The following is a 24,530-nucleotide window of genomic DNA, read 5'->3' as shown; positions in this document are numbered from 1 at the left end:
ATTTAAAGAAATAAGGCAAAGTTTGGTTACTGACAATGCAGTTATGCTTCCATTATTGCTGTTGATCGTTTCTTGTAGTTCTCTGTAGTGCTGGGGGAAGAGATGGATCTGTTTGCACATACCTTTGTTGCATGAAGGAAACCAACCGTGCAATCCATACCATCATTCTGTGAATTACTAGACTGTTTAGTATGAATTCTGTAATCCATTTTGAAGATGTATTTGGCTTATTTTGGAATTAGTTTAGTAGTACTTTGGATTTAGTAAAAGCAAGTTCATTTGTACACCACCTTGGCAGCACTCCAGCTGCTACCCAACACTGGTTTGCGTGACAGCATGATTGACCGATCAGGTTGTCAGTGTGCCTGCTAGGCTTTGAAATGACTTCTAGTCAGTGGGGTGTCTCTTTTTAAAACCTGGCCTTCAGCCATGAGCAGTTCAGTTGCAGTTTCATATTCCTTGATTGCCATGTATTTCATTTAGTGCAAAATTCAAGCTGCCGTGCTTCATCTTGTGCACCAGTTCTGGATTTTCTTAGTATCTGAGATCAGCCTGTGCCGTCATGTCTTACAAATCACCTCTGTAACAAGCAGGTGCATGACAGCATTGCACTGTAAATATATGCGATACTGAGATGAGAGAAATATAAATGAAAGCAGAAGGTGAAGAGAAGAACTCAGGGAGTACTTCAGAGAGCCGTTCCTAATATGAGGGTTTTCTGGGAGCAGGAACAGTGGGGCTGCTCCACTGTGGTGGCCTCAACACAAGCAAGGGCAGTGCTCCAACACAGGGCACAATCCCACAGGGCCTGAGCTAGGTGAGCAGAGCAGGGCTGGTGACAGCAAACACTTCCACCAACAGTCCAGCAATCATGAGTCAAAGGCAAAGTAACAAGACACGTAAGAAATCAAAGGAGGAAATCCAGAGTATTGCTTGGGAACAGCAGGATACCGGGCTGGAAACAGGCATGCCTATGACATAGCTCATGCCAGGGCTGAAGACCTGGGCCCAAGGTTTAGGTGAGCTCCTGGGGCAATGGGCAGAACATGCATAGATGGAGATGCCAGCAGAGGCACATCACAGTGGTTAAAGCCTATGAGTGCAGTCAGGGCCCTGGAGGAAGATGAGCAGGATTTTTATTCCCCCTCCCACTGTAATCAGTATGGAAATCCAATTCTAAGTTCCAAGGCACTTGTAGGTCCTCGTGTCTAACCACAAAACATCTGAAGTATGTGTTTCATGCAGTACTACAGGTTTTTTGGTCAGCTTTCATTCAGTCATCATCTCTTTTTCTTTTCTCTCTTCTTCATAGAGTAAAGACAAAACAGTTTTCTTTTTTGCTGTTGAAGACAAGTATGAGCCAATTGGATTTATCCACGTTCCTGGGCCTGTGCAGGCATTACAGTGGTCTCCACCTTCTCATGTGAGTAACACATGTTTGTTTTTTTCCTTCCCTACAGTGTCAGAATGTCATTTTGAAAAGAATTTCCATTGAAAACAAAGATCTATCACTCTAGCCATGTTCTCTATAGACACTGCAAAAGATGTTTTGCTGCTTTGTTTTGCATGCTGCTTCAGAATGACAGATAGATTGTGTGTAGCTGTATGTCTGATTCAGTTAATTTAGACATAGTTTGGACTTTGGATAATCAAGAGCAGAAACATGTAAACCACAGAATTTCGGTCACTGTTTTGAGTCGCTGCCTTGAGCTGACAGGTGCCTTAACTTTTGGAATGTCTTTCTTTTTTCTTTCCTTTTTTTCCTCAAAAGCATTACTTGAGTATTTTTGCCTATGCCTCTTGCTGACGTTAAAACAGGCAATTGCAGACAAAGCTTTCAGAAAACTTTTGGGTACTTCTCAGAACTTGTGTTCTCTATTTGAAGTTGTTCAAAATTATTCAAATAGATTCTTGCTAATACTTATTTTAAAAGTCTGATGAGGTTAGTGTAACTTGTGATTTTTTTTCAGTCCAGTAATCTTATTTAGAAGGGAGATAGTTATTTGTATTTAATACTGACAAAGTATTAAATACAGGCCACCAGGATGCATTAAAATGGTGTGCAACAGCAAACTGTAGCTATTACTTGTTTGTGAGAACAGATAAAAACTGTGCTGCAAAAGAACTGTTGCTGATATGAACTCTGTCTTACTATAAAAATGACAGATCTTGGTCTGACATTTACATTTTGGGTCCTTTCCTTGAGGACAAGATACTCCCTACTACTAAAAATCACACAATGTGTGTTTGATTTTTTCAGGTTCCTCTTAGTAATTGTGTTTATCAGTATTAGGTCTCCACTGCTGGATATGAACACTGGCTAAACATGATTAACGCATCTGAGTATTTTTTTTTCCCTCTTTAAAATGAGCACCATGGTAATTAAAGACTATAAATCTAATGAATGTGTTTGTGAGGCTGAAATTTTATACAAGAACCATATAATTCCTAGCTAAGGTTTCCATAGCAACTCTAATATACCCCCTCTGCACATTTTTAGTGACGGTTCAGATAAATAAGACTCTCTCTGTTCTCCAGATAGCTTATGAAAATTGAAACTACATAAAGAGTTGCCTTTTAAAATCTCAAAACGCTGAAAAATTATTACCTTCACCTTGGCTATTCTTCCTTACTTGGTATTTTAAGGGACCTGACAGGTAGCAGAAATTTAAAAAACCCAAACAAACAAACTGAAAGGTAAATAGCATCTGGCAAGATTCCCAGCCCAGTCTTGAAGGTATTAAGGGTTTTGGATAGTATAGAAAAATACAAATTTTCAAGCAATTACCAAAATAAAATCTTACCTCCTAACTTATGGGTCAGATCTAGCCTTCAATTTAGCCAAAATCCCAAAATACCATTGTGATGCTTCCTTGCTAGATGGTGTCAGAATGATAGCTGTTTTGTATATGGCAAGGACTTCAATTTCCTTAACTTTGCCTGAGATACACAGGATAGGAAAGGCTCAGCGATTTCTAGTGTCCATTTAAAAGTGTCCACTTAAATGACACCACAATTAAGAGTTAATGCTGCCTGGCTGGAGTTTGGTTTTGTGCCTGTTCATCTACTGACTTTTTTCCCTTTCTCCCAATTCCATTTGTACACCTGCCCCATACTTGTATTTTATGTGTTTTTGTACAGGTGGAGAGCATGCTGCTCATCCTTTGTGAGAATGGCTTTGTTCTCCAGGTTCCTACTCCTGTCCCTGAGGAACAGGATACAGCATCCACCTACCAAATCAAAAACCTGCCAACACAGTACTTTCATTTTTATAGCATTAAATCCCGAATCAAGGTAAAGCACTCTCCTGTGGAGGAATTTCATGTTCAGAGGACAAAACTATCTAAAAAAATTCTACTCCCTGTATTAAAGCATATGATTTTTGCTAAGCTTCTTAGAGAGGAAGGCAAGATAGAGTCCATCTGTGGTTGTGTTACAACATTTGGATTTACGAGTTACTGTTTGTTGATTCAAGTAGAAAACTGTCAGCATGACATGTATTTCTATTGGAATTAGAAGATAATGTTAGTGAAAGTGAAGTTAGCACATTAGTTTTTAAAATATCTTCATTTTGGTAATATTCAGAAAAAGTATGTTTCTTGTGGTTGATGGTAGCCCTGTAGGAAATTCCTCTGAGCAGTCATAAAACACCTATGTGGTCTCTCTTAAGGCAAACATGAAATCTTTTTTATTTTTGGCAGTTATATATTTCTGACATTTTTATGCTGTTATAACTTAAGAGGGGCATTGTTTTTTATGTGAAAAACAAGCATTCGATATTGAGATTTATGTATTTCTGAATAAGAACTAGCTTTTTGGTCCAAATCAGGTAACATTGTTGGGAGACACCGTAATTCTTTTAAAAAATAGAAAAGGCTTCTACAGAGAGAAAGAATATTAATTGTCCCCCTCTTTTTTTTTTTTTTCCCATTTGGGAATAGAGCAATAATTAATAAGTTGCAACAAGGATGTTTTATATAAAATGAAAGGAAAGCTATTTAACAGTAAGGATGGTGAAGCACTGAAATTAGTTGAAGGAAAAGAGATTTCTTTGGATATTCTGTGTATATAATGCCAGGACCTTCTTGGATTGCATTTATTAGGCTCCTCCAGTCAGTTTCATGTCTCTGTGTTTCACTATTTGTTTTAACAGCTGGAAGAGGAGATTGCACTGAGAGAGAAAAAAAAGCAGGAGAAGGAGAAAGCAAGGCTTGAATGGATAAAGCAGCAACAGGAGATGGGAAAGGACATAGAAGAAGAACCTGAAGAGGAACCTGAAGAAGAGCCATTGCCACCTCTCTACATACCAGAGGAGCCCAGTCCCATTCTCTGTGGTTTTTATTCAGCACCAGGGAAATTTTGGCTTTCCTTGGTAAATCAATTTTTATTTCATATTGATGGGATCGCAAGATGTGGCAACCTTCCCCTCACATCTGGGTATCTTAGAAAACTCATTTGAAACCTGCCATCTCTAGGACATGGATTTCCTGCCATAGCTGATGTTTTCAGTGATGTTTTTGAATTAAATCAGTAGTGCCGCTCCAGCTCAGATTGCTCAGTAAATTTCTAATAGGTACTATTCTTTGTGATGCCTGAATTGGGCACAAAGGCTAACCTACCCCCTCACTAGCAGAAGGTAGAATTTAACAGATTGGTAGGATGGGTTGTATTGCTAGTGATCATTATAGATTTTCTCTATGGGTAAATAAGATCTCTAGTTGTTTGGAAGTAACATTTCTTATCCCACAGTAGATCCTTAAGAAAGGAAAAATTATTTAGAAGATTGCATTTACCTGGTCAGCTGCATCTTTGTTCTTCTGTCAACATTTCTTTATGGTCCTTCTCTTCAGGGTGGATATGACTCAGGATTCCTCTATCATTGTGCGTTCTCCTCAAATCAGCACCAAGAGGACCCTGAACAAAGGCAAGATGAACCCTTTGAAGTTATTCCTATTGAGGATACTGACAACAATCCCATCCACCGGATCTCATTCTGGTAAAACAGTTTAGTGTAACAGATAGCTTTGTTACAAAGCTTGATGATACTGAACTTGGAAAGGAGAAGGGTACACTGCTTTGTCCCTTTTTAATTGTGGGTCAGTTCTAGTACGCAGGTACTCTCCATGGTTCCTCAGGCACCGAGTTTCACTTAAAATTCATAATGAACGCAATTGGACAGTGTATCTGACAGAATATCTTTAAAAGCCCTTCAAGATGAAAATGTCTGATTTCTAATTAAGTATTGATTAAGGCTCACACATCCTAGCTTGAAGATCTCCAGAAGAACCATTAGAAGTCTCCACTATCCTTTTAATTGGATTGCAAATTATGATCACCAGACCACTGGTTCTCTTCGCTAGCTAGCAAAGAGGGGACACAATTAGTCCTTGAGGAGAACATGGAGGGATCAGTCTTTCTCTCTTGTCTAAAGAGTAGAGGCTTCCCAGGACATTCTGTGAACTGCACAAATGAAACGAGTGAGCTAATTTCAGTCTCCCAGTGTTTCCTGTAAGACCAGGCATGAGCTGATTCTAAGGAGGCAGGTTTAGTTCAGACTTTAATCTACAGCTGGCTGCATTCCAGTTGGCCACCATCCCTAGTAGATGAGGACTGGGGAGGGAAAACTGTTTTTTTTTTAATCTCTAAACTTGGTGTCTTCTACACTGTCCAATTGAGGGCTGAGTCCAGTTCTGCGATACCCAGTAGATGCTAGAACATTACTGAGCAAACAGCTGGGAAAAAGGCTGCAGTAGTACCACACGTACTTTAAATGGTCCAAATACTTTGCACACACAAAGCAAAAGTTGGAAAGTCTACATTTATTCAGCTAGATTAGCTCTTCTTTAGAAGCATCGTGTTTTGAGTTGTGGCCTTACTTGTTGCGAGTTACTTTCTATTATTGTTTCTGGTTGCTTATTTGACAGTACCAGCAGACTATTGATGTTCTGTGGGATGCAGAATGGAGCACTGCGTGTTTATGCTCTTCAAGATAAAGACCTCTCAGCAAATACCCTGAAGGAATACTGGTCCTTCAATGTACACGACAATGATTATGGCCAGATCCGGGGAATCTGTTCTAGTTATGATGATAGGTTTCTGATTACCTGTGGTGAAGATGGAAACATTTTTACCTTCAACATCTTGTCTCCAGAGGATGTTCACAAAGAGCTGAAAGCCAAAATCCCCTCTCCTAGGGTAAGTCACTAAATGAAGATCTCCCAAACTCTTGTTTCTATCATATGGAGAATTATAATTCTGATTATAGAACAACTCTGAATACATACATACTGTGCCACCTTCTTTCACTGAACTAGGTCTGTTTGCTATGAAACTACAGCATATGGCCAAAATCCGGTTCAATTAATTGGCATCATAGATCTTTTATAGCAAAAGCTGAGGTTTCCCAAACGATTTGGGAGAAGAGTTATATTGCTTGTTTATTAAGGTATATTTTGCAATAACTGCATCGCTCCTTCTCAATGTTTTGTGTTTTTCTCCAAATACACATAGTATGTGTGGTTCATATATCATGTTGTAGTATCTTTTTCTCACTCAAATGTATAATCATAGGCATACCTAGGATGGAAATACTACAAGGATTTGGCAAAATTAATATCTGTCTTTGATTTTATTCCAGTAGAGTATGATTCTGCTCTCGATGGGGATTCTAGAAATAACATTGGAGAATACCAAATGTATAGTTTCTCAATGCTTTTGGTACCATTTATTGTACAATTCATAAGTTGGATTTTTTTAAATTCGCAAAATTGCGTAGCATGATGATGATACTGTTTCAGTGTTGTACAATGAAACATATCTAACTTGAAAAAAGTAATGAGATCTGTTGAGTAAAGAAGTACTGTCATGTGCAATGAAATCTGTATTGGTTATACATTTGGTACAGTTAAAATTTTAAAGTGTCAAGATAAAATAGATGCAACTTTTAAATATTTTTAATATCAGTCAGTAGCTAGTTTTTGAAAGATGCATAGTGAGGGAGACAGAGGAAATTGGGATTTTAGTAATTTGGTTAAATTGTTCAAGGCTAGTTGCAATTCCAGTATCACAAGAATATATAACACTAGGAGTGGACTCCAAAGTATTTTTTTAAACTAAGTGAATGATGGAAACCTGTGGTATCAGAGCCTTGCTAGCTCCTGTATTACAAGTAGTAATTAACATACAATTATAAAGCATACATACAGTTATATCATTTTGAATATGTAAGTAGCTCTATATAAAGATCTTTACAGTTAATTGCTATTGTGCAGGCTAGGAACGCTGCTTAATGACCACCCTAATAGAGTTTTTTCCTTATCAAAGTAAATCTTCATTAAGTATCTATTCTAGTTTTAAGTCATGTGGAAGATTTTAAAAATTCCATCATCATTAAACTTAATGAGATTCCTAGAGAATCAAATACAAGTCCTCTGAAACTAATTGAGTTAAATTACAGATCAATTTAGTACCACTGTATTCACTGTAGGGTGATAGACCCCCCTCTTGTCTTAGAGCATGATTTCCTAAGGAAATGAGGCTTGTATGACTGCACTGTCCATCCATCTGTCATTCCTCACAGCTAATAATTGTGAACCCATTACACAGTCAGCAGAAGCAAACCAGATGAATTACACGTGTAACTTGGAATTAGCCCGGGATATGATGTCTCTTGTCAGCCTGGCAGTTAGAAGAGGCAAGAGAATTGGGTCTGTGGGATGGAGAATCAAAGATGTTATGGGACAGAGTGAAGTTGGGACAAGCAGTGATTTAGGGGTTAATGTTGATGAGGAGATTATAGAATTTCTGTTCTCTGTCCCCAAGAACTCAGCTTCATTTTTTTGTTCTTTTTTTTCTTCTTTTTGTTCTTTTACATGTAAGCCAACTTAATTGTTTCTTGTTCTTGAAACATCAAAGCCTGGTATTTAAGACCAGTAGAGCAATATTGATCGTGAAGGGTTCTTTTGTTTTTCTGAGAGGCAATGGAAACTCTGCCTTAATGTTTGTAAAAGCTTTATTGTCTGTTGAAACTATTATTGCTTGTTTAAAGGCAAGACATTTTTATTCCAGAGTGGTCTTGAGATGGAGAAAGCTGCTGAAGACATTGAGGATCCCAATGCCTACAAGTAAGAGATGCTTGGGTAATGATGAAAGAGATGTCCAACTGTTGAAAGCTCTTTCTTCAGACCACATACCTCCTTTTTCTTTTTAAGGGAAGAGGTGATCACACTGAATTTGGATTATTTCCTCATTACGCACAAAGTTTTGTCAGACTTCCTTTCCATTTCTTCTACTTTTCTGTGGAACTAATTCAAATATGGTACTGTGAGACTTATTTAACTTGAGACTACAGAGACAACACAAAGTGGAGGTCAAAGTCCCATTATGTTAGGGCTGTATAAATATACAGTAAGTGGCTGCTTCCTAAGTTACCTTCAGGGCTGCTGAGTTCACTGGAAGTTTAAGCCCATCAAGGAAATCTAGAAGGTTACATAAACTTTAATCTTTCCTCTATTCCATTGGGATAATACAATTTCCTACTTGCATTTTCAGCATTGAGGAAGTCAAGCAGAAAGAGGAGTATGAACGGATCATGAAGGAAGCTGAAGACAAAAAAAGCAAGAAAAGAGAGGAGTTAACTGCTCTGAGAGAAGAGTTTCTTCTTCTGATTCAGAAGAATCAGGAGTTGCCAAAGCACATGCAGCTGCACAGAGACGTATGTTTGTTTTTCATAAATCATTTACCATAAGAGGTACCTTCTAAAATGGTGCTGCCCTATGTGTTGGGGCCAAAGATGTCTAGTGCTATGGGTTAATGCACTTGACTGTGTAATTTTGCAAGATTTCTAAATCATAGCTGATGATTTGTGCCATTTAAGAAGCATGTGGTGGGGAAAAAAAAGTGATTCTCTGTGGAGATCTGAATAGCTCCTGAAATAAATAATTGTGCCAATGTGCATGAAATGCTGGCATCAGGTCCAAAATATTTCTTAGCAAAACTTAGCAGATAAGATAGTGTGATGCTGGGTCTTCTGTGCTTCTGCAGCAGTACGAGATGGACCATAGGATCTTTGAGGATCTGAATAGGCAGACAGCACAGAAAATCCAGTTAGTGGAAAAGGAACTAGCTTGGGAGCATGAGAAAAACTTGATTGGACTGCAGAAACTACGAAATTGGTAAGTACCTCTTTACTTCTACGTCTCCCACTGACCTTGCACGGGGCTTATTATTTACTGATTTGTACCTACCACAAGGAAAAATATATATTTTTTCCTCTCATATAATAAACATTTATATTCTTCTCTTATGATTATGCCCTTATTTGATTTGAAACATACACAAAAGTATACATTGATTTTTGGGTGTGCTTCTTTTGAATCCTTGGTCAAAATTCAGATGTTCTTATCAAGGAAGCAGCTTAATTCTGATTTACTTCTTTAAGAAGAAAAGTGGTCTTTTGTTGTTGTTGTTGTTGTTGTTGTTGGGAGGAGAATAAGTTTGCTTGCGTTTTGCCAGTAAATGTCACTAAGAACCAGGAATTCTTATTGGAGCTTTGAAGTGCAACCTATGAAACAAACTCCCATTTTTCAAGTACGCTGCATGTCTGTCAAATACTTTTGTGTCATTGTTAACACAATATTCTCTATACAGTTTAAAGTTATGAAATTAACTTCCTCAAGAACGCAAGTTAAAGCACAAAGCAGTGCGTTTTTGGTTGCTCTTCTTATAGGAAAAGATGAATTCATAAAAATAAATGCACAATAGAAATAATACACAATAACAAAACCCATTTAGTCACAGTTGTACACAGAGTGTACAAAAACAGAGTGTACAACTGGAAAGGAGAATTGAATGAACATATTTTTAAGCAGCCCTTCATGGAAAATGAAAGATGCTCTCATGTAGAACCTGGTATAAGTTTTGATATTGGGAGCAGTGTTACTGTATTTATTCTTGAGCGTCTGTATTCCTACATCAGATAAAAGTCAATAGATGGTGTCAGATGTCATCGTGCTCTTATGTAGTTACTGTATTTGTATGTAATGAATGTGTATGTAATAAGTAAACTGCTTTACTCGGGTCCTTTTGTTGAAGGAAAAATGGTAGCTTGCACCTACTGACACCAGACAGTTTTGTCTAATTTACCTCTTCAGGTTTCGGTCCTCACTGGAATTTGACACTGTTGTTGTTCATGCGATTCAAAGCAATCATCAGATTTCCACCTACAGACTTCTAACACTCTCTGAGAAGTACCGCCAAGATAAGGAACATCCATCTTGGAGGAAGACAGTACTTAAGCGGGCATGGAAAAAGATGGAAAAAAAGGAGACCATCAAAGAGGCAAAGCGTAAGCATAGGGTTAATGATGGCCTTTTACAGATTCCCAGTAATATGCTTTTGTCTTTCATCTCAGTTTGTTTTCCTGAGTTCAGGCTAAAGAAATGGTAATTCCTCCTGGTATGGGTAAAGATATATAACTGTTGTTTTTTAGTACCTACATACATTGTAACATACATACGTAGTTTTCCACATTTAATGCAATGTCAGCAATCATCTGTCAATACTGTGGGTAGAACTTGACTAAGAGCTGATTCAAAGAGCATGAATATGTTCAGAACATCCGCTACAGTGGAACTATCCTGGTGGACACCAGCTTTACAAAAGCTGTCCCAGGGAGTTTCCAGTAGTTGAGATTGTACTGTGTTGCATGGTATTTACATTTTCACATGGTTATTTTTTTGTTCAGATGCTAGAGTTTTTGAGGAGGAGGCTGAAAAGGTGAAGTCAGAGGTCCAAAAGCCAACAGCACGTTTTATAGAAAACAGACGTAAGCAAATCAGAAGAATTGCTGAGAAATCCAACAAGGTGAAAGCTAAGATAATGAAGAGGAAAGCGGAGTGGGAAGAACTGTGAGTCTTAATTGGACTCTGTGTCCTTTTAGTTCTGCATCTTGTCTGAGGTCAAACGATACTATTTAGCTGTTATATGGCACTATCAAATCTCTGCCTAGTTTCTTATATTCCTAATGGGTGAAATTTAAAATACATGAGGCTCTGTGTACCTTAGGGTCTCAAGAGACAATTGAAATCTTTTAATTTCCATGGTTCTTCTAAAACATTAAACAACTTGAATTCAGCTACGTGGCTGCATCTTCATATAGGGATTAAGAGGGTATCTAAATCAATCATGATTTAGGGACACCTAGACCATCACAGTCAGCCTCTTCAGTTAACCCTACCAGCACCAGATATACCAGATGCTGCAAGAGCTGTGGGTTAAGTTAGTTACACATGAAGGCCATTACCTACTAGTGTGTTGGGTTTTTTTTGGGGGGGAAGGAGGGAAATGTCTGAATTTTTCTTTCAAATGTGCAAAGATATCCTTTCCAAAGTAGTCACTGTTTTCTGAAAGAGGTATGTGATTCTTTCTTGATCCTCCTGAGCCTTTCTGCATGCATCAGAAGGTATGAAGTGACCCTGTTTTATACTGTATGCTTTCTGTCCCCATCTGAATGTTTTCTGTCTTAAAGTTCATCTTCGTTTTGTACCTACCAGATACAAGAGCAAGCCTAGTGATGACTATGAAAACCCCGAAGATGTTCAGGCCATTAAAGAAGCACGGGAAAACATGGGGTGTTATAAGCTGAAGACTGCCACTGATTACAGAGTCCCTCAGCACGAACAAATGAAAACTGAAATGAAGGTGAAGCAGCTTGAATCCTTGGAAGTGTTGGTATGTAAACTGATTCACTGATGTGGATATTTCTGCCATTTTACGGGAGGGAGGATAGTTGATTAAATGCTGAATACGTTTTTTTGAAAGGAAATTGAAGTGGTTGTGGGAAGAGCCGTTGAAGGACAGACTGTGTCAATTCAGATTTAGTTACAAACGAGCCTTTCTCTTGTGGACTGTTAGTGCTTCACCAAACTCAAAACTGAATCAATCCAGGATAACTCTCAGATGGCTCTTTTTATGCAAAAAAGCCACATTTTCCAGTATTTCAGCAGGAAGATGCCTTTTTTTTTTTTTTTTTTAAAGGTTTAAAAGTCTTACCATCTAGTGACTGATGCTTTCCTTACAACACTGAGCTAATCCCTGCTATGAAATACCTTTACAAAAACGGGGGTATGAGCAAAGATAGGTCTTTTTAGCATAGCCTCTTCATATATGCGCTTCAGTAATCACTGCTTCTGGGTACTAAATATTGGAGCTTTCTGGGAAACTAGATGTTCTGGAACTGCCTTCCTGCAACAGAACTCCTACAGCTACTTCATGTCTTTTAACCAGAAAGACCCAACAAGCTCAAACGTTGTGCAGTAACTTTGCCGCTTTCCTTGCGACTTCTGCCAGCACCCTTTCTCACTCCCAGCTTCTATTTCTCATTTTATTTATCTGGGGTGTAAAAGAGGGATGATGAATTTCTTTAGAAAAAACGACAATGAAGAAATGTATTCATTTAACCTGGAACTGTCAAGTTACTTTTTGGTATGGAGGCTTATTTCTTGGCTTTCCTACTGACAGAGGAGCCTCTTCACTGCATCATATCATCATATTCTGTGGCCATGAATCTTCCATAGTCTTATCCTCTCAAACATGTTGCCTAGTCTCAGGCTCCTTTTAGCCTGGGTTGCTTTGGCAGTGAGGTCTCAGCATTACAGAAGCAATGCCACAGTCTTAGGGAATTTGTTGGGTTGCTTTAATCTCATGCTTGGGCTCCAGGACTAGATTGTGGTGCTGATGTTACTAGATACCAAGTGGTTAACCTGACTTGGTTGGACAAGCCAAAGCAAGCAAAAGGAATAGTTCTAGTTTTAAAACCCTGATTTATACAGATGAAGTATTCCAGTTACTTCAGATGCCTGATGTATAAGATTGTTTTATTTTATAAAGATTAGAGAGGATTCTGCCAAGGTCTTTTCCAACCTAAATGATTCTATGATTCTGTTTTTACATCTGATTCAAGTGTGACTTCTCGGGTTAGTAGATCTTCACCTCAAGTTGGGGAAAAATATTCACCTAATGCCAAAATTGTCTGAGTTGACTTTGGCACTCCAGATTGCTGGAAGGCCTGGAAAGGATTTGTTTTGGACATCTAGTGGCTTTTTATCAAATCCAAAAGCATTTGAAAGGATGTTACTTTCTTGCTTTTAATACTGCTATCAACTATACTTTGAAAATTCAGAACTTTGTTCCATTTCTAACTGCCTGCAGTGATTGTGATTTCAGCTTCAATTTCACTTATTTTATTGACGAGAATCACATCTGCATTCCAGAACCTATGTTTGTGAAGGACTGCTTCAGTGTCTTTGGTGTTTATATGAGATAACTGCTTTGTTTCAAGGACTGTCCAAGAAGTCTAGATCTCCGTACACCTGTGCATTTAAGAGTGCTAAAGGTCTTCTCAGGTGTAGTTCCTTTGCTCTTGGGTTGGAAATTTTGTTTTACAAAATAAAGAGATCTAATTTTCTCTTTGTTTTTATATGAATTGTACAATATGCCTGAGAAGAGAGCCGTGTATCAAAGCTGAGATGCTCTCTGTATTTAATGAGAGACAGCCCAAATGACTAATCCTCTAAAACCCACAGCTAATTATCACAGTCCTTGTGAATTTATTGACGTGAGATGTTGAAGCAGTGCAGAAAATTGACAATCAAGTCAGGAGAGAGAGGGGAAGCCTCATTTCTACTCTTCTAAGATTTTCTTTTAAAGAAGATTTAGAGAGGTGGTTCCACAGTTTTTAAAAACGGAGAGAGAAAGCTGGTTAAAAACACGAGTGTGGAGGTGGTACAGTAAAGAAAGCTAGTATGGAAAGAAGGAAGGTCAGTATGACAAGCCTCTTCTCCATAACCTGTGTTGGGGAAGACTTCATATTATGTAAATATCACTGGGAAAATCCTACTAAATTTTTTGTTCTTTACAGATTTATAAGAAGAAAGTGAATATGAACAAACAGATCTTGTCCTTGCGGGATTTCAAGGTTTCTGTTATTGATGAAATCAAGTGTTTAGTGCAAGAATTGAAATCCATACAGGCAGCGTTGGATTTATCAGAACATCTCCCTCTTCCCCCGATCCCTCAGTTACACCCAGATGAGGTTCCAGAAAAAAGATTTGAATATGACACTGACATCCTCCTTAAGTTCAAACAGGAGCAGGAGGCCAAGGCAAAGTTCCAGGAACCATTGGAAGAGTCTCCCTCATCTGGTGCACCTAGGCGTAGTTTTCTAAAGCATTCTTCCCTTAAAGAGTCTGGCCCCGTGACACAGCCTGCAAGAGAACACCCAGTGAAAATAACGCCATCTGTGGTCGTAGAGCAGAAAAAGCTTTTTGAGATTGAGAAGGCAGAGCCAACTGAAATGGAACTGGAAATTTTAAAGAGGGAGAAGATAAAAAACCTATACTTGCAGGATTCCTTGATTAAAAAGGTAGGAAATCAGAAGTTATTTTTTTTCATATTGAACAATCTCAATCAGAAATGAACCCCTTTCCTCCTGTCTTAGGACTGCAGATACTCACGCCTTTCAGAATTTCAGGAAAATGATATCTAGTACAAATTTACAGGGTAAATCAGTATAAATCTGTAAGAGTGACCTCTGTGCTAACTATAATAAATTGAAAATCAGATTTCTAATTTGTTATTGATTGTTATGTGAAACTATGAGCTCAGTGGCCAAAAAAAAAAAAAAGGCAAATAACACGTTAGATTTTTTTTTCTCTTAATCACTTTTTGAGTCCAAGCAATAGATCTGATTCTTATTTTTTTGCTATGATTCATGAAGTTCTCAGCTTTTAAGTAACATGACTTGTCCTGACACTGTAGTCTTAATAATTTTAAAAGTGCCAGGTTTAAAGTCATGAGAAAGCTTCTTTATAAGACATCCTTAGTCTGGAAAAAGGACTACTGAAAGGAATGTACCAGAGGTGATAAAATTATGAATAGCATAAGAAAAGGAGAGTGTCAATCAGCTCTTAAAAGAAGGAGAGAGACCAAATGAAATGGTGAGGTGGAAAGCTTGTTGTTCCTATGCAACCAATAACTAAATTTTGGATGTGGGTGTAGCTACAATTTGATAAACTCTGGAAGAAAAAAATCCATTCAAGATGTTAAATGCAAACATAGTACTGCAAGCTCAGGATGTCCATAAATCAGAGTTTAGGAGGGTACAGAGAGGAGCTTGCCAGAGGTGTATCACCATTCAGTTGTTGGCTCCATTTCATACCTTCTTTTCTCTAATATCTGTTGTTGGTCATTGACTCTTTGGTTTAATCTGACACAGATACCCTTATGTTCATGTGTATGGAGGTTTTGAGAGAATATCCAAATGCTGCTATGACCATCACATAGATATATATATGGCCACGATGGCAGCAGCTAGTACTGATTTAACTGTAAATGTCTAAGGGAAGAGCTGTCAGGTATTCTGAGAGAAGTGTGCCAAGGCAGAAGACAGTAATTATTGCTATGTCTGGGTTGTTACATGGACTCCTTAAATGTACTACAGACTACAGATGCAGTGAAACATCCCTGTGAAGCCCTGATGATTTTTGTGTTGTTATACCGAGAGTATAGAAATAATTGGAGTTAACTTTGTCTTTTTAAGTGCTTCAGTAATCATTAGTGGATAGCATGAGCAAGTTGTTGACTTGACAGAAAGAATTTTTTCCTTCTGCTCCTTTCTCTTGCTTTACATGTTTAACTCTACTCCGAATACTCTCCTCGTTCCTCATTTGCAGTTTTCTTTCACTCCAGATCAATGCACTGGTGATAAACTTTGATGCTGAACTTCGTGTCCTGCGGCACAAGAAACTGCAGCTGGATGTGCAGATGAAGCATGCTGACCTGCGCTACATCACGTGGTATGAAGAGCTGCTTATCCTGAATGATGTTGAGAAAACTGAGAATGATCTCCAGGGGCGTGTTACCACCCTCCGCAGTGAGCAGGAGGCCACGCAGGTATGTAGGCCATGTGTGCCTGGACTTAAAAATACTGCTGATGAGTGGTCTGAAAAGAAAGTAAGGCATCAGATAAATGGTGGCTTCTCTTTCCTTCCTTTTAGCACTGATCTAATATCTAGTGCTAAATTTGGAAAAGCAAGAAACTCTTGGTGATCAGCCTAGGATGGTTGCTTTTAACTTCCAATAGTTAATCTTTTCACAGTCTAAGTAGTCATATTTTTATAGTTTCTTCATGATGTGGAGTCAATGACAAATCATATACTTTAATTTAAGAACATACTTCTGGGTTTTGCTTGATCGGAGCAGGAATTCAAAGAGAGAAAGTCAAGTTTTGCATTTCCAGATCTTCACTGATAACGTCTTACCTACATAAAAGTTCAAAGGTTGTGTGCCTGTTGACTAAAGAAGTTTTTTTTTGTTTTGTTTTTAGTCAAAAGTGAACAGCTACCTTGCACTGATGGAGGATACAAATTCTGAGATTGTAAAGCTTCAGGAACATAAGAAAGCTCTTTATGCCAGCTTCCGAGCATCCCTTGGAGAAAACAACAAGTTCGCCCGTTTTCTGACCAAGGTTCTGAAGAAGAAAATCAAGTGCATGGAAAAAAAAGTAAAAAGAGAAGCAGGTTGGAGATGCTGTTCTAATTGTTTGGATTTGTTGTGCATACTTCTGTGCAGTAAAGTAAACGTGCCTCAGTCTAGCTGGATCCCCAGATACATCCAATGCTGAACTCGGTTCAAAAAAACAAATAGAACAAAAAAAAACAAAACCCACCTACCTGAGTTTTGTTTCTGTACCACCCCATGTTCTATGGAAGCCAACCTGAATGATGATAACGGTGTAATTCAGCCTCTAACATGATTATATTTGGTCTGATCGCAGCTCCTACAACCTACTTCCTGTATGTCAATATTGAGGATTGATAATTGGTATGAAGAAGAGGCAAAGCTTTAAATAGCTGCTTCCTGTGCTGTGCCAATGGGAGCTATGGATAAGTGATTAGTCTGCCATATTCGTGACATTCTCCTTTAATCTGTCCATTGACTAATGAGAGATCACAGACCTAATCTGCTATCATCTATTAGTCACACGACTAAACATATTATGAAAGGATTTCATTTATTTTAGTGACTAGGTTTTAATTGTTAAGGCCAGGCAGTCTTACTGGGCTAAAACACTTGCACCCTCTCTTTGACTTGGCTTTTGATTTCTACTGGGACATGATTAGCAAAAAGTGCAATCAACAGTGATGCTTTTGTGACAGTTTTGTGTTTCTGTGCATTTTGCTTGGTTGTTTGATCTCTGTAGAAGAATGGTAAACCTACAAGGTTTAAATTCCAAATTCTTAACCCACATAAAGAGAGGAAAAATTGAAGAAAGTCTCAAAAAAAATTGCCTGTGTTTGTGCATTTGGCACTACTAGGTGATTTCTCTCTCCCACATTTTTTTTTCTTCCTGTTAAATTATCAAATGAATGCAAAATGGGTCCTTCTTTGTTGATTTTTGGGGATGTGTTCACCAGCCCATTCACATAATGCACAGCTAGTGAATTTGAGGGGTGTTCTGCAAATCAGCAGTACTGTCCTTTTCTTCCAGATGAGAAATATGAGAGTGAATGGGAGAGTGATGAAGAGTCCACCTTGGGGAGTGATGAAGAAGATTCTAGATCTGAAGATGAAGTCTTTGATGTCTCCGTTTGTCCAAAGAGTACTAAGATATCATTTCGTTGGGTTGAGTACTTGTTGAGCTTTCGGGACAATATTGTATTTTTAAAAGGAATTTTTCATTATTCACCTCACATAAATGCCATTAAGGGCCAGAATATGCCCAGTCCTCCTGGGTGCAGTATTTGTCCCCAGGAAATCTCAGTGAAGATAATGGAACCGCTGACAGTAGAGGGTACAGTAATTAAAAAGTTTGGAAAAATAAAACTTCTCTAAGTGCTAAAAAATAATTATTTTATGTAAATCACCATTCAGCATTTCATGGCTGTGTTTCTGGAGAGAAAAGGCTCCTCACAGAAGCGGAGCTGGAGTGAGGCTGCAGCTGCTCTCCGGAAACCTGCCGCCAGGCCTAGCTGGATCCCTGTTCAGGGAAGATCTGTGGGGACACTACAGTAATGTTAAATTAAGCTCTTTGTTACCACCTCGTGGATTTATGCAGTAATTGCATGTTTCTAGGCTTCTCTAATCATCTGAAAAGGTAGGAGCTTTGCAAAATCCTCTTCATTCATTAATTCATTAATTAATTCATTCAGTAAAAGCAAGCAAGCTCTTCTTTTCTTTTGAAGGAGTTTAACTATTTTATGGTTTGTTTGTTTTTTTAAGATCTTTGAGTGAGATATCAGTGACCACTTAACAACACTGCTTTTTTTTTTTTTTTTTCCTGCTAGAATTTACCAGTAAATTACCTTTTTTTTTTTTTTTTCATATTGGATTTTTTCATTTTCATAAATTGAATTCTTTCTTAACTCCTTGTCCATCTCCTTTTTCAGAGAAACGTTGGGAAGAAATATAGAACATTTTTTAATTTTTATTAAAAAAAATCCAAATTACTGATTTAATGGGGAAATGACATTATATCAGCCTCTCCATATATGGTCTTTAAGTGTAATTTGCCTTGCCTTTTTTTTAATGTGAATTAATTTGTGTTAATAGTGCTGAATTAATTAGTATGACTGAAATTGCTGCACCAGGTAGAAATTCACAGATAAACAACTACATGTTCACGTAACTAAAGATTGTACTGGAACATGTATTAATTACTGGGACTGAATTAGTTACAAAGGCTAACTTTTGAGCACTTGGCTTTAATATGCATTTAGCCTTATTTGATGCATTTAGTCTTACTTCTGGAAACAAACTGTCTTGACTGAATATAAAGAAAAAAGATCCATCCAAGACACCTATCCTCTCATGGAGGAATTTGGCCCATAACATTTAAGTTGACAAAGCTCTAAGGAATCAAGAACATGGTCTTATTATGGGAAATGCTGGGCAACCTGCACATTAGGAGAAGCTAGTAGCTCAAGCTTGTAGCTACTGTACAGTCGTAATGAAACTAAGCTATCCTCTGACCCTTTTCTTCTCAGACTGTGATAAGGCGCTCTTCCAAAACACCATCCAGCTCCGGGAGAAGTGGTTAGACATTGAAGAGTCTTTAACGAAGGAGAAGAGAGTTGCTGCTAACCTCAGAAAGAAATATAACGTCTTGGTCAAAATGGTATGGTGCTGTTGTCTTCTCAGAAGGCATGAGCTGGCTCCAGTACAATGAAAATGTTGTGCTATTGGTTTTGGCTAAGATTTAAAATGGAAATCATAACCTTTTACGTGGCCTCAGTTTGGGTAGAGATAACCATGCTAGCACCCAGGCAGGAGGCAGCTCACCATGGGTCACCCATCCTCCTGGAAAGCGTCAATCAAGGTGGTCTGCCCTTAGCTGGTAGGGGGCTGGATCCAGGTTTTTGGTCCAGTTTCTTCCCAACTGTCTAACCATATGCAGCAGCAGAAACCAGACTCTGATTCAGATGCAATGCCTGGTGCAGCTTGGCCCATCCCGTGTGCATGTGTATGGGGTTGGAGAATATAAAGAGTCACCCTAACACACATGCATACTAAAATAAACCATAAAAATGCTATCCTTCCATCTGTTTCTTTTGCTTTTAGTTATTTTCTTCTGCTCTTTGTCATAGTAATTATTGAATAAACTCACTTGGTGCAAGTTTTCCTTTTAGCTTTTTTGAGCTCCTGCATTCATCAAGACATTTGATTTATATTAATTCAAAAATATCTTAATTTAAAGGGTTTTCTGGGATAGAGGGAGAGTTCTGCCAAAATACCATTATGCAAGGCTTGCTTTTATTGTGTCTCAAAAATGTCCCAGCAAATATGCTTAACTTACAACGTTTTTTGTTTAGTTTTTAAAGGCTTTCCTAAGTGCCAGCTGCCACACATTCACCCTGGGGTCTGACATTTGAGTTTGAATTGTTTCTTTCTCATGCAGAATCAATAAGCATTTCCAGGCATAAAACAATAAAAAAATATCTTGCAGACTCTGTTGATCTAGAAGTGTATTGGACACTAAACAAAGAAACTGTCTCTTGATACATACAGGGCTTCTCAAGTAAGGAGATATATGTAAGTGTACATGTGTACAAAAGTATTCAGCATAGAATTTTGTTTGAATACATAGATGAGCCTCATGTTAACCTATGAAACTCATCTGTCATAATACATGGAAAAAAAGAGCATTTTTTCCATGCTTCTTTTCCTTCAGATCAAGGACTCTAACACAGATCCTTGCTGTCTTGTGTATTTGAGCACTGTAAGGTTTTTGTCTGTCCACAATTTGTCTTTCTGCAGGCAAAAGCAGTAGAAGCCAGTCTGAACACAGCAGAGAGGGAACTGGACACCTTTCAGTGGGAAAAGCAGCAGAAACTTAATGAGTTATACGCAGTTGTGCCTTTAAAACTTCATCAGGTAATTCAAGATTTCATGTGTTTATTACTTTTACTTTTGACAGGTGCAGAATGGCCTATGTATATCTAAACAGTAGTGTTATTCGTTTTTTGAGCTTCTACTTCCTAATTTACTATAGTCTCCTTGGAGTGACAGTGTCATTAATTGAACTTCATAATGCTATTTCCTCTAGGTTTGTTTTCCTTCAAGTAAGGACAGGTAGGGGCAGCACGTTGCTGAAATGTGTGCAGCCTTCAAGTGTTTTATAGGTTTGGCATGGAATATTCCTTCAGGTCTATGTTTGCTGATATTCTCCTGAAAACAAAACCAATAAAACAAAGAAACAAAACCACCACCAACAAACTACTGAAAGTCATGGGAGTTTTTCCCAATTCAAGAATGCTGAATTGTATGCAAAAATGTATCCATCTGTGCAGCTGTTATCCCAGGGATGATTAGTAGAAAATGAAGATGAAAACTCAACACAATACTGTTATTTCCTCTGGGCTGCATCTTGTCCTCAGAGACAAAACATAGGCTTTTGCCTCTTGTGGCTCATACACCTCTGAAGCAAACTCAGCTCTCTCCATTTGTTCTCCCTACCTGCATTACAATGTTGGTAAGAAAGCAGAGCCTGTCACTCTTCTGTCTATGCAATTCTGCAGGTCTCAGTTCATTCAGCAGCACAGAGACACTCAACAGGGAGTCCCCTACTCTATTTCCAGTGCTACAGAAAGGAAGACAGCTTTGTATACAGGGAATCATCACAGATCTAAGTGGCCTTTGAGCTGCTGAGTGGTAGTAATTCCCTGGCCCAAAACATGAGAACTGTGCCCACACTATTATCTCATTCCTTAGTTTTCAAATTCTTATACATTTGTTGTCCAGAGTGATCATCGGTGCCCTTAACAAGTCAAATTAGCCTTGTTTATGGGTAATTTCTGCTTCTGACAGGTGGAATACTTCGTTAATGGGGAGATACCCAGTGACCTCTCCCAAGCCCTGGTATTTACCAACCAGTCCTTAGAGTATCTGCAGAAGAGAATTGTGGACCTACGTAATGAAAAAATAATGCAGAGAGAGATGTATAAGAAGGCACAGCAGCAATATAAGCAACTTATCCAGGACAAAAAGGAGATGGAGATAAATATTCGCCGTGAGTAACAGACTCCAAACACAGCCTTCTAGTGCTTATGCTGTCCCCTCTCTGGGTGTGGGTCACTCAGCAGATGTCTGTCTTTACTCTCACCCAAATGTCACAGCTGGTTACTGCAGAAAATAAACCAGAGGGGATCGGGTGGATTGTTCTGATGAAGTATTGGTAGTTCTCCAGCACTGCAGAGTCATTAGGCTATGTTAAATAATTTGGGAACTTAGTAAAAGGAGAGCTGACTGAGATGAGACACTGGGAATCAGGACACACAATTGCTATTTCTGGCTCTATGCAGGAGCTGCTAGAAAAAAGTTCTTTTGGAAAAGCCACATAAGCTTTTCATGCAAGTTCCTTATCCGTGTAACATAAGAACTATAAAAGCTCTATTCAAAACATTTACAAACATAAAATGGGGAAACAGACCCAGAGATGTCCTGGTGTCTACCACCACCAAACCCCCTTCTCCCAGCCCACTGAAGCCTTTTATGAAGTCCGTGGTGTGGAGGTGGCTCACTAGGACTGGCTGAGAGTGTGGCTTTGTGACAACACAGGTGTGATCACGGGCAAGAACCAATGGCAATATGCTGTTGTGATTTCTGTGTGGCTTTGTGTGAATTATTTATTCTATAGCGTATGCCACCAAGCTTAGACAGAAAGCTGGAGGTAAATTCTTATTAATCAATGGAAAGCAGTTCTACCATTTCACAGAATCACAACTGGAAGAGGAGTGCAATCGGATAATGATGCTGAAGTTTGGCCGGATGGTTGATTTTGAAGCAGTTCAAGCACGCTCTGTTAACATATGCTTGGAAGAATTGGAAGTAGAAATAATGCAGAAAGAATATGAGCACTCCCAGGAACTCAAAGAGTGGGAGGTAAGGAGCAGGAATAGGAGGAGGGCATATATTTGACTCTGTTATTCTATTAGGGCTTCATTTGCTGGGGCTGAATAGCTACACTAACATTTTTTGTGAATGTATTCATCCTATTTTCTTGACAACACTTTTTTTTTTAATTATTTTTTTTTTTTAAACAACAACACTTTCCTCAAATGCATCCTTCAGTTCTTCCAGAGTGCTTTCCTTTGGTTTTCAGCTGGCATTCAGTACCTACTGCCTCCTCCCATCGCATCTGGTGACAAACTATTTGAGTGCAGGGCAGTGCTGGCTTATGTCTCAGACACTAGACTGTGCAGTATGAAAAGTGCTTGTCCCTGTCTGGGAGGCCTAAGGCGCAGCTACTGTAGTACAAACAGGCAACGCTCTTATGCTGGCCTTACAGAGTGCTGTCATTGTCTTTTTAAAAATATGGAGAGAATAAACAGAAAATGTGATGATCTCAAGAGATCCAGAAACTATCTCTATGAGCAAGTATCATGTCTTGTTTAAATTGTTTGACTGAGATCTTCCCCCACCCCTCCTGAGCAGTAAAGCATCATCACCTTTATCCTTATATATATATATGTATGTACATAATAGGTTTCATGATTTCTACTTTTTTTCTGTTCATGTAAATCGCTACCATGTTTTGAGGTTAGCCTTGATGTGGGATACACATTGCTCCTTAGGGAAGTGAGTCTGGTGTCATTCAACACAGCACACATCTAGATGTGTTTTAAGGCTTCTGTAATGAACTCCAGAAGGGCACAAGTTGGTTTGTAATGAACTGTCCTGTCCGTTCCTCGCATGTTTATACAGCATGACACGTTTTCAGGAAGGCAGAGTGTTCAGATTTCCAGCAGCTCCTTGCTCTCCTGCTTGTCCTGTGTTTGTAGCTATGCAAAGAACCCCCTCCTCCTCCTGGACTTGGGTACGAGAGCCAGATTTCAAAGTGGAAAGTCATAGCCCCAGACTTCTGTGTCTCTTATGCTGGTTTGTGGCAGGTGTAGGAGGCAGCTTAATACCTCACATGCATATGGCATAGTATGTACCTAACAGTTTTCTCTTTCCCATGTTTTTGCCTAACTGCTTTAAACAAAATGCTTAGTTATTTGCAATAATAGAAAAAAAAAAAAAAAAGAAAAAAAAAAGAAAGATATTGCATTAAACATATTGTGGGATCACATTGGTGTATGTAGGATCAGTTTGTTGTTTACCTCTTTCTGTGACATATTCTGCTTAGCACTTGTTCCCTATTTCATTCACATTGATTATCCTTTCTCAACCTAGTTCAACTTTTTTTTAATCATTCTAGAAAAGAACATTTGACCTGCAGCAGAAGCTGATGATGCTGACAAAGGAAAATACCAGAAAGCTGCAGCAGCTGAACCGCTTCTGCCTTGAAAAGCAGCAACTTGAAACTATGCTGGATTCACTAAATGATGATCTAGTAAGCTTGTTATTTCCCTAAAGTAGGCCATATTTTAAATTCTCTGGTAATTTCTTAGATGCTTTCTGATACCAAAACAAACTCCTGTTATTTCTAATTAGAAAATGTCTTGCATGAAGTCAAAACTATTCCTTTGATACATGCAAACAGCCAAATGAGTTAAGGTGTATTCTTTGAGACCAAAGTATTAGGGAATAAGTCAGACTGAGCCTCAGTTGACAGTCCCTCAATCTGACTTTGGAAGAGTTTGGACTGTGGCATAGTCATGAAGCTGTCCTGGGTCTTGGACAGCCTCACTTTCCCAAAGGAAATATGTTTCCACTCTTAATTCTTGAGTGTTTTATAGGAGCTATTTTTTCTCTCTTTACAGGGAGCAGAGTTTCAGGGCCCCCGAAGTACGGACATCAAAGAGAAGGCCAGGATGGAGTCACTGCTGAAACACGGGGCTCATGACATTGCCCTCCTAAGGGAAGAAATCAATCTTCTCAGAAGAAAAGATGGATGCGTGAGAGAACAATTCAGTCTCCTAGCCAGAAAAGATGGGTGCTTCTTTCTACAGCCTTCATCACCACAGGACTCTGAGACACTCTCTGAACCCTTCCCTGTTCTTACACCATGTACGGTAACTAACAGCCCCAGT

General features: G+C 38.7%; 1 protein-coding gene across 1 annotated transcript in view; it reads left to right on the top strand.

Moving 5' to 3' along the window:
- The window catches only part of CFAP44 (cilia and flagella associated protein 44), a gene marked incomplete at both ends in the record, with an annotated part of 42,707 nt that overhangs the window by 16,615 nt on the left and 1,562 nt on the right, over window positions 1–24,530 (top strand). Inside the window, 21 exon segments of the mRNA XM_084295421.1 lie at window positions 1,313–1,423; window positions 3,142–3,294; window positions 4,154–4,372; window positions 4,851–4,996; window positions 5,925–6,195; window positions 8,068–8,123; window positions 8,551–8,713; window positions 9,043–9,173; window positions 10,152–10,345; window positions 10,745–10,907; window positions 11,553–11,730; window positions 13,919–14,422; window positions 15,748–15,951; window positions 16,385–16,577; window positions 17,549–17,659; window positions 19,044–19,174; window positions 20,314–20,430; window positions 21,364–21,565; window positions 22,271–22,437; window positions 23,756–23,890; window positions 24,261–24,512. Of these exon segments, the coding sequence (XP_084151547.1) occupies window positions 1,313–1,423; window positions 3,142–3,294; window positions 4,154–4,372; window positions 4,851–4,996; window positions 5,925–6,195; window positions 8,068–8,123; window positions 8,551–8,713; window positions 9,043–9,173; window positions 10,152–10,345; window positions 10,745–10,907; window positions 11,553–11,730; window positions 13,919–14,422; window positions 15,748–15,951; window positions 16,385–16,577; window positions 17,549–17,659; window positions 19,044–19,174; window positions 20,314–20,430; window positions 21,364–21,565; window positions 22,271–22,437; window positions 23,756–23,890; window positions 24,261–24,512 (3,801 nt within the window).

Source organism: Netta rufina (genome assembly GCF_964035555.1).
Source record: "Netta rufina genome assembly, chromosome: 1".
In the NCBI taxonomy this organism is placed as follows: domain Eukaryota; kingdom Metazoa; phylum Chordata; class Aves; order Anseriformes; family Anatidae; genus Netta; species Netta rufina.
Note: the sequence above shows the minus strand (reverse complement) of the source record. Positions and strands in the feature narration are given on the sequence as shown.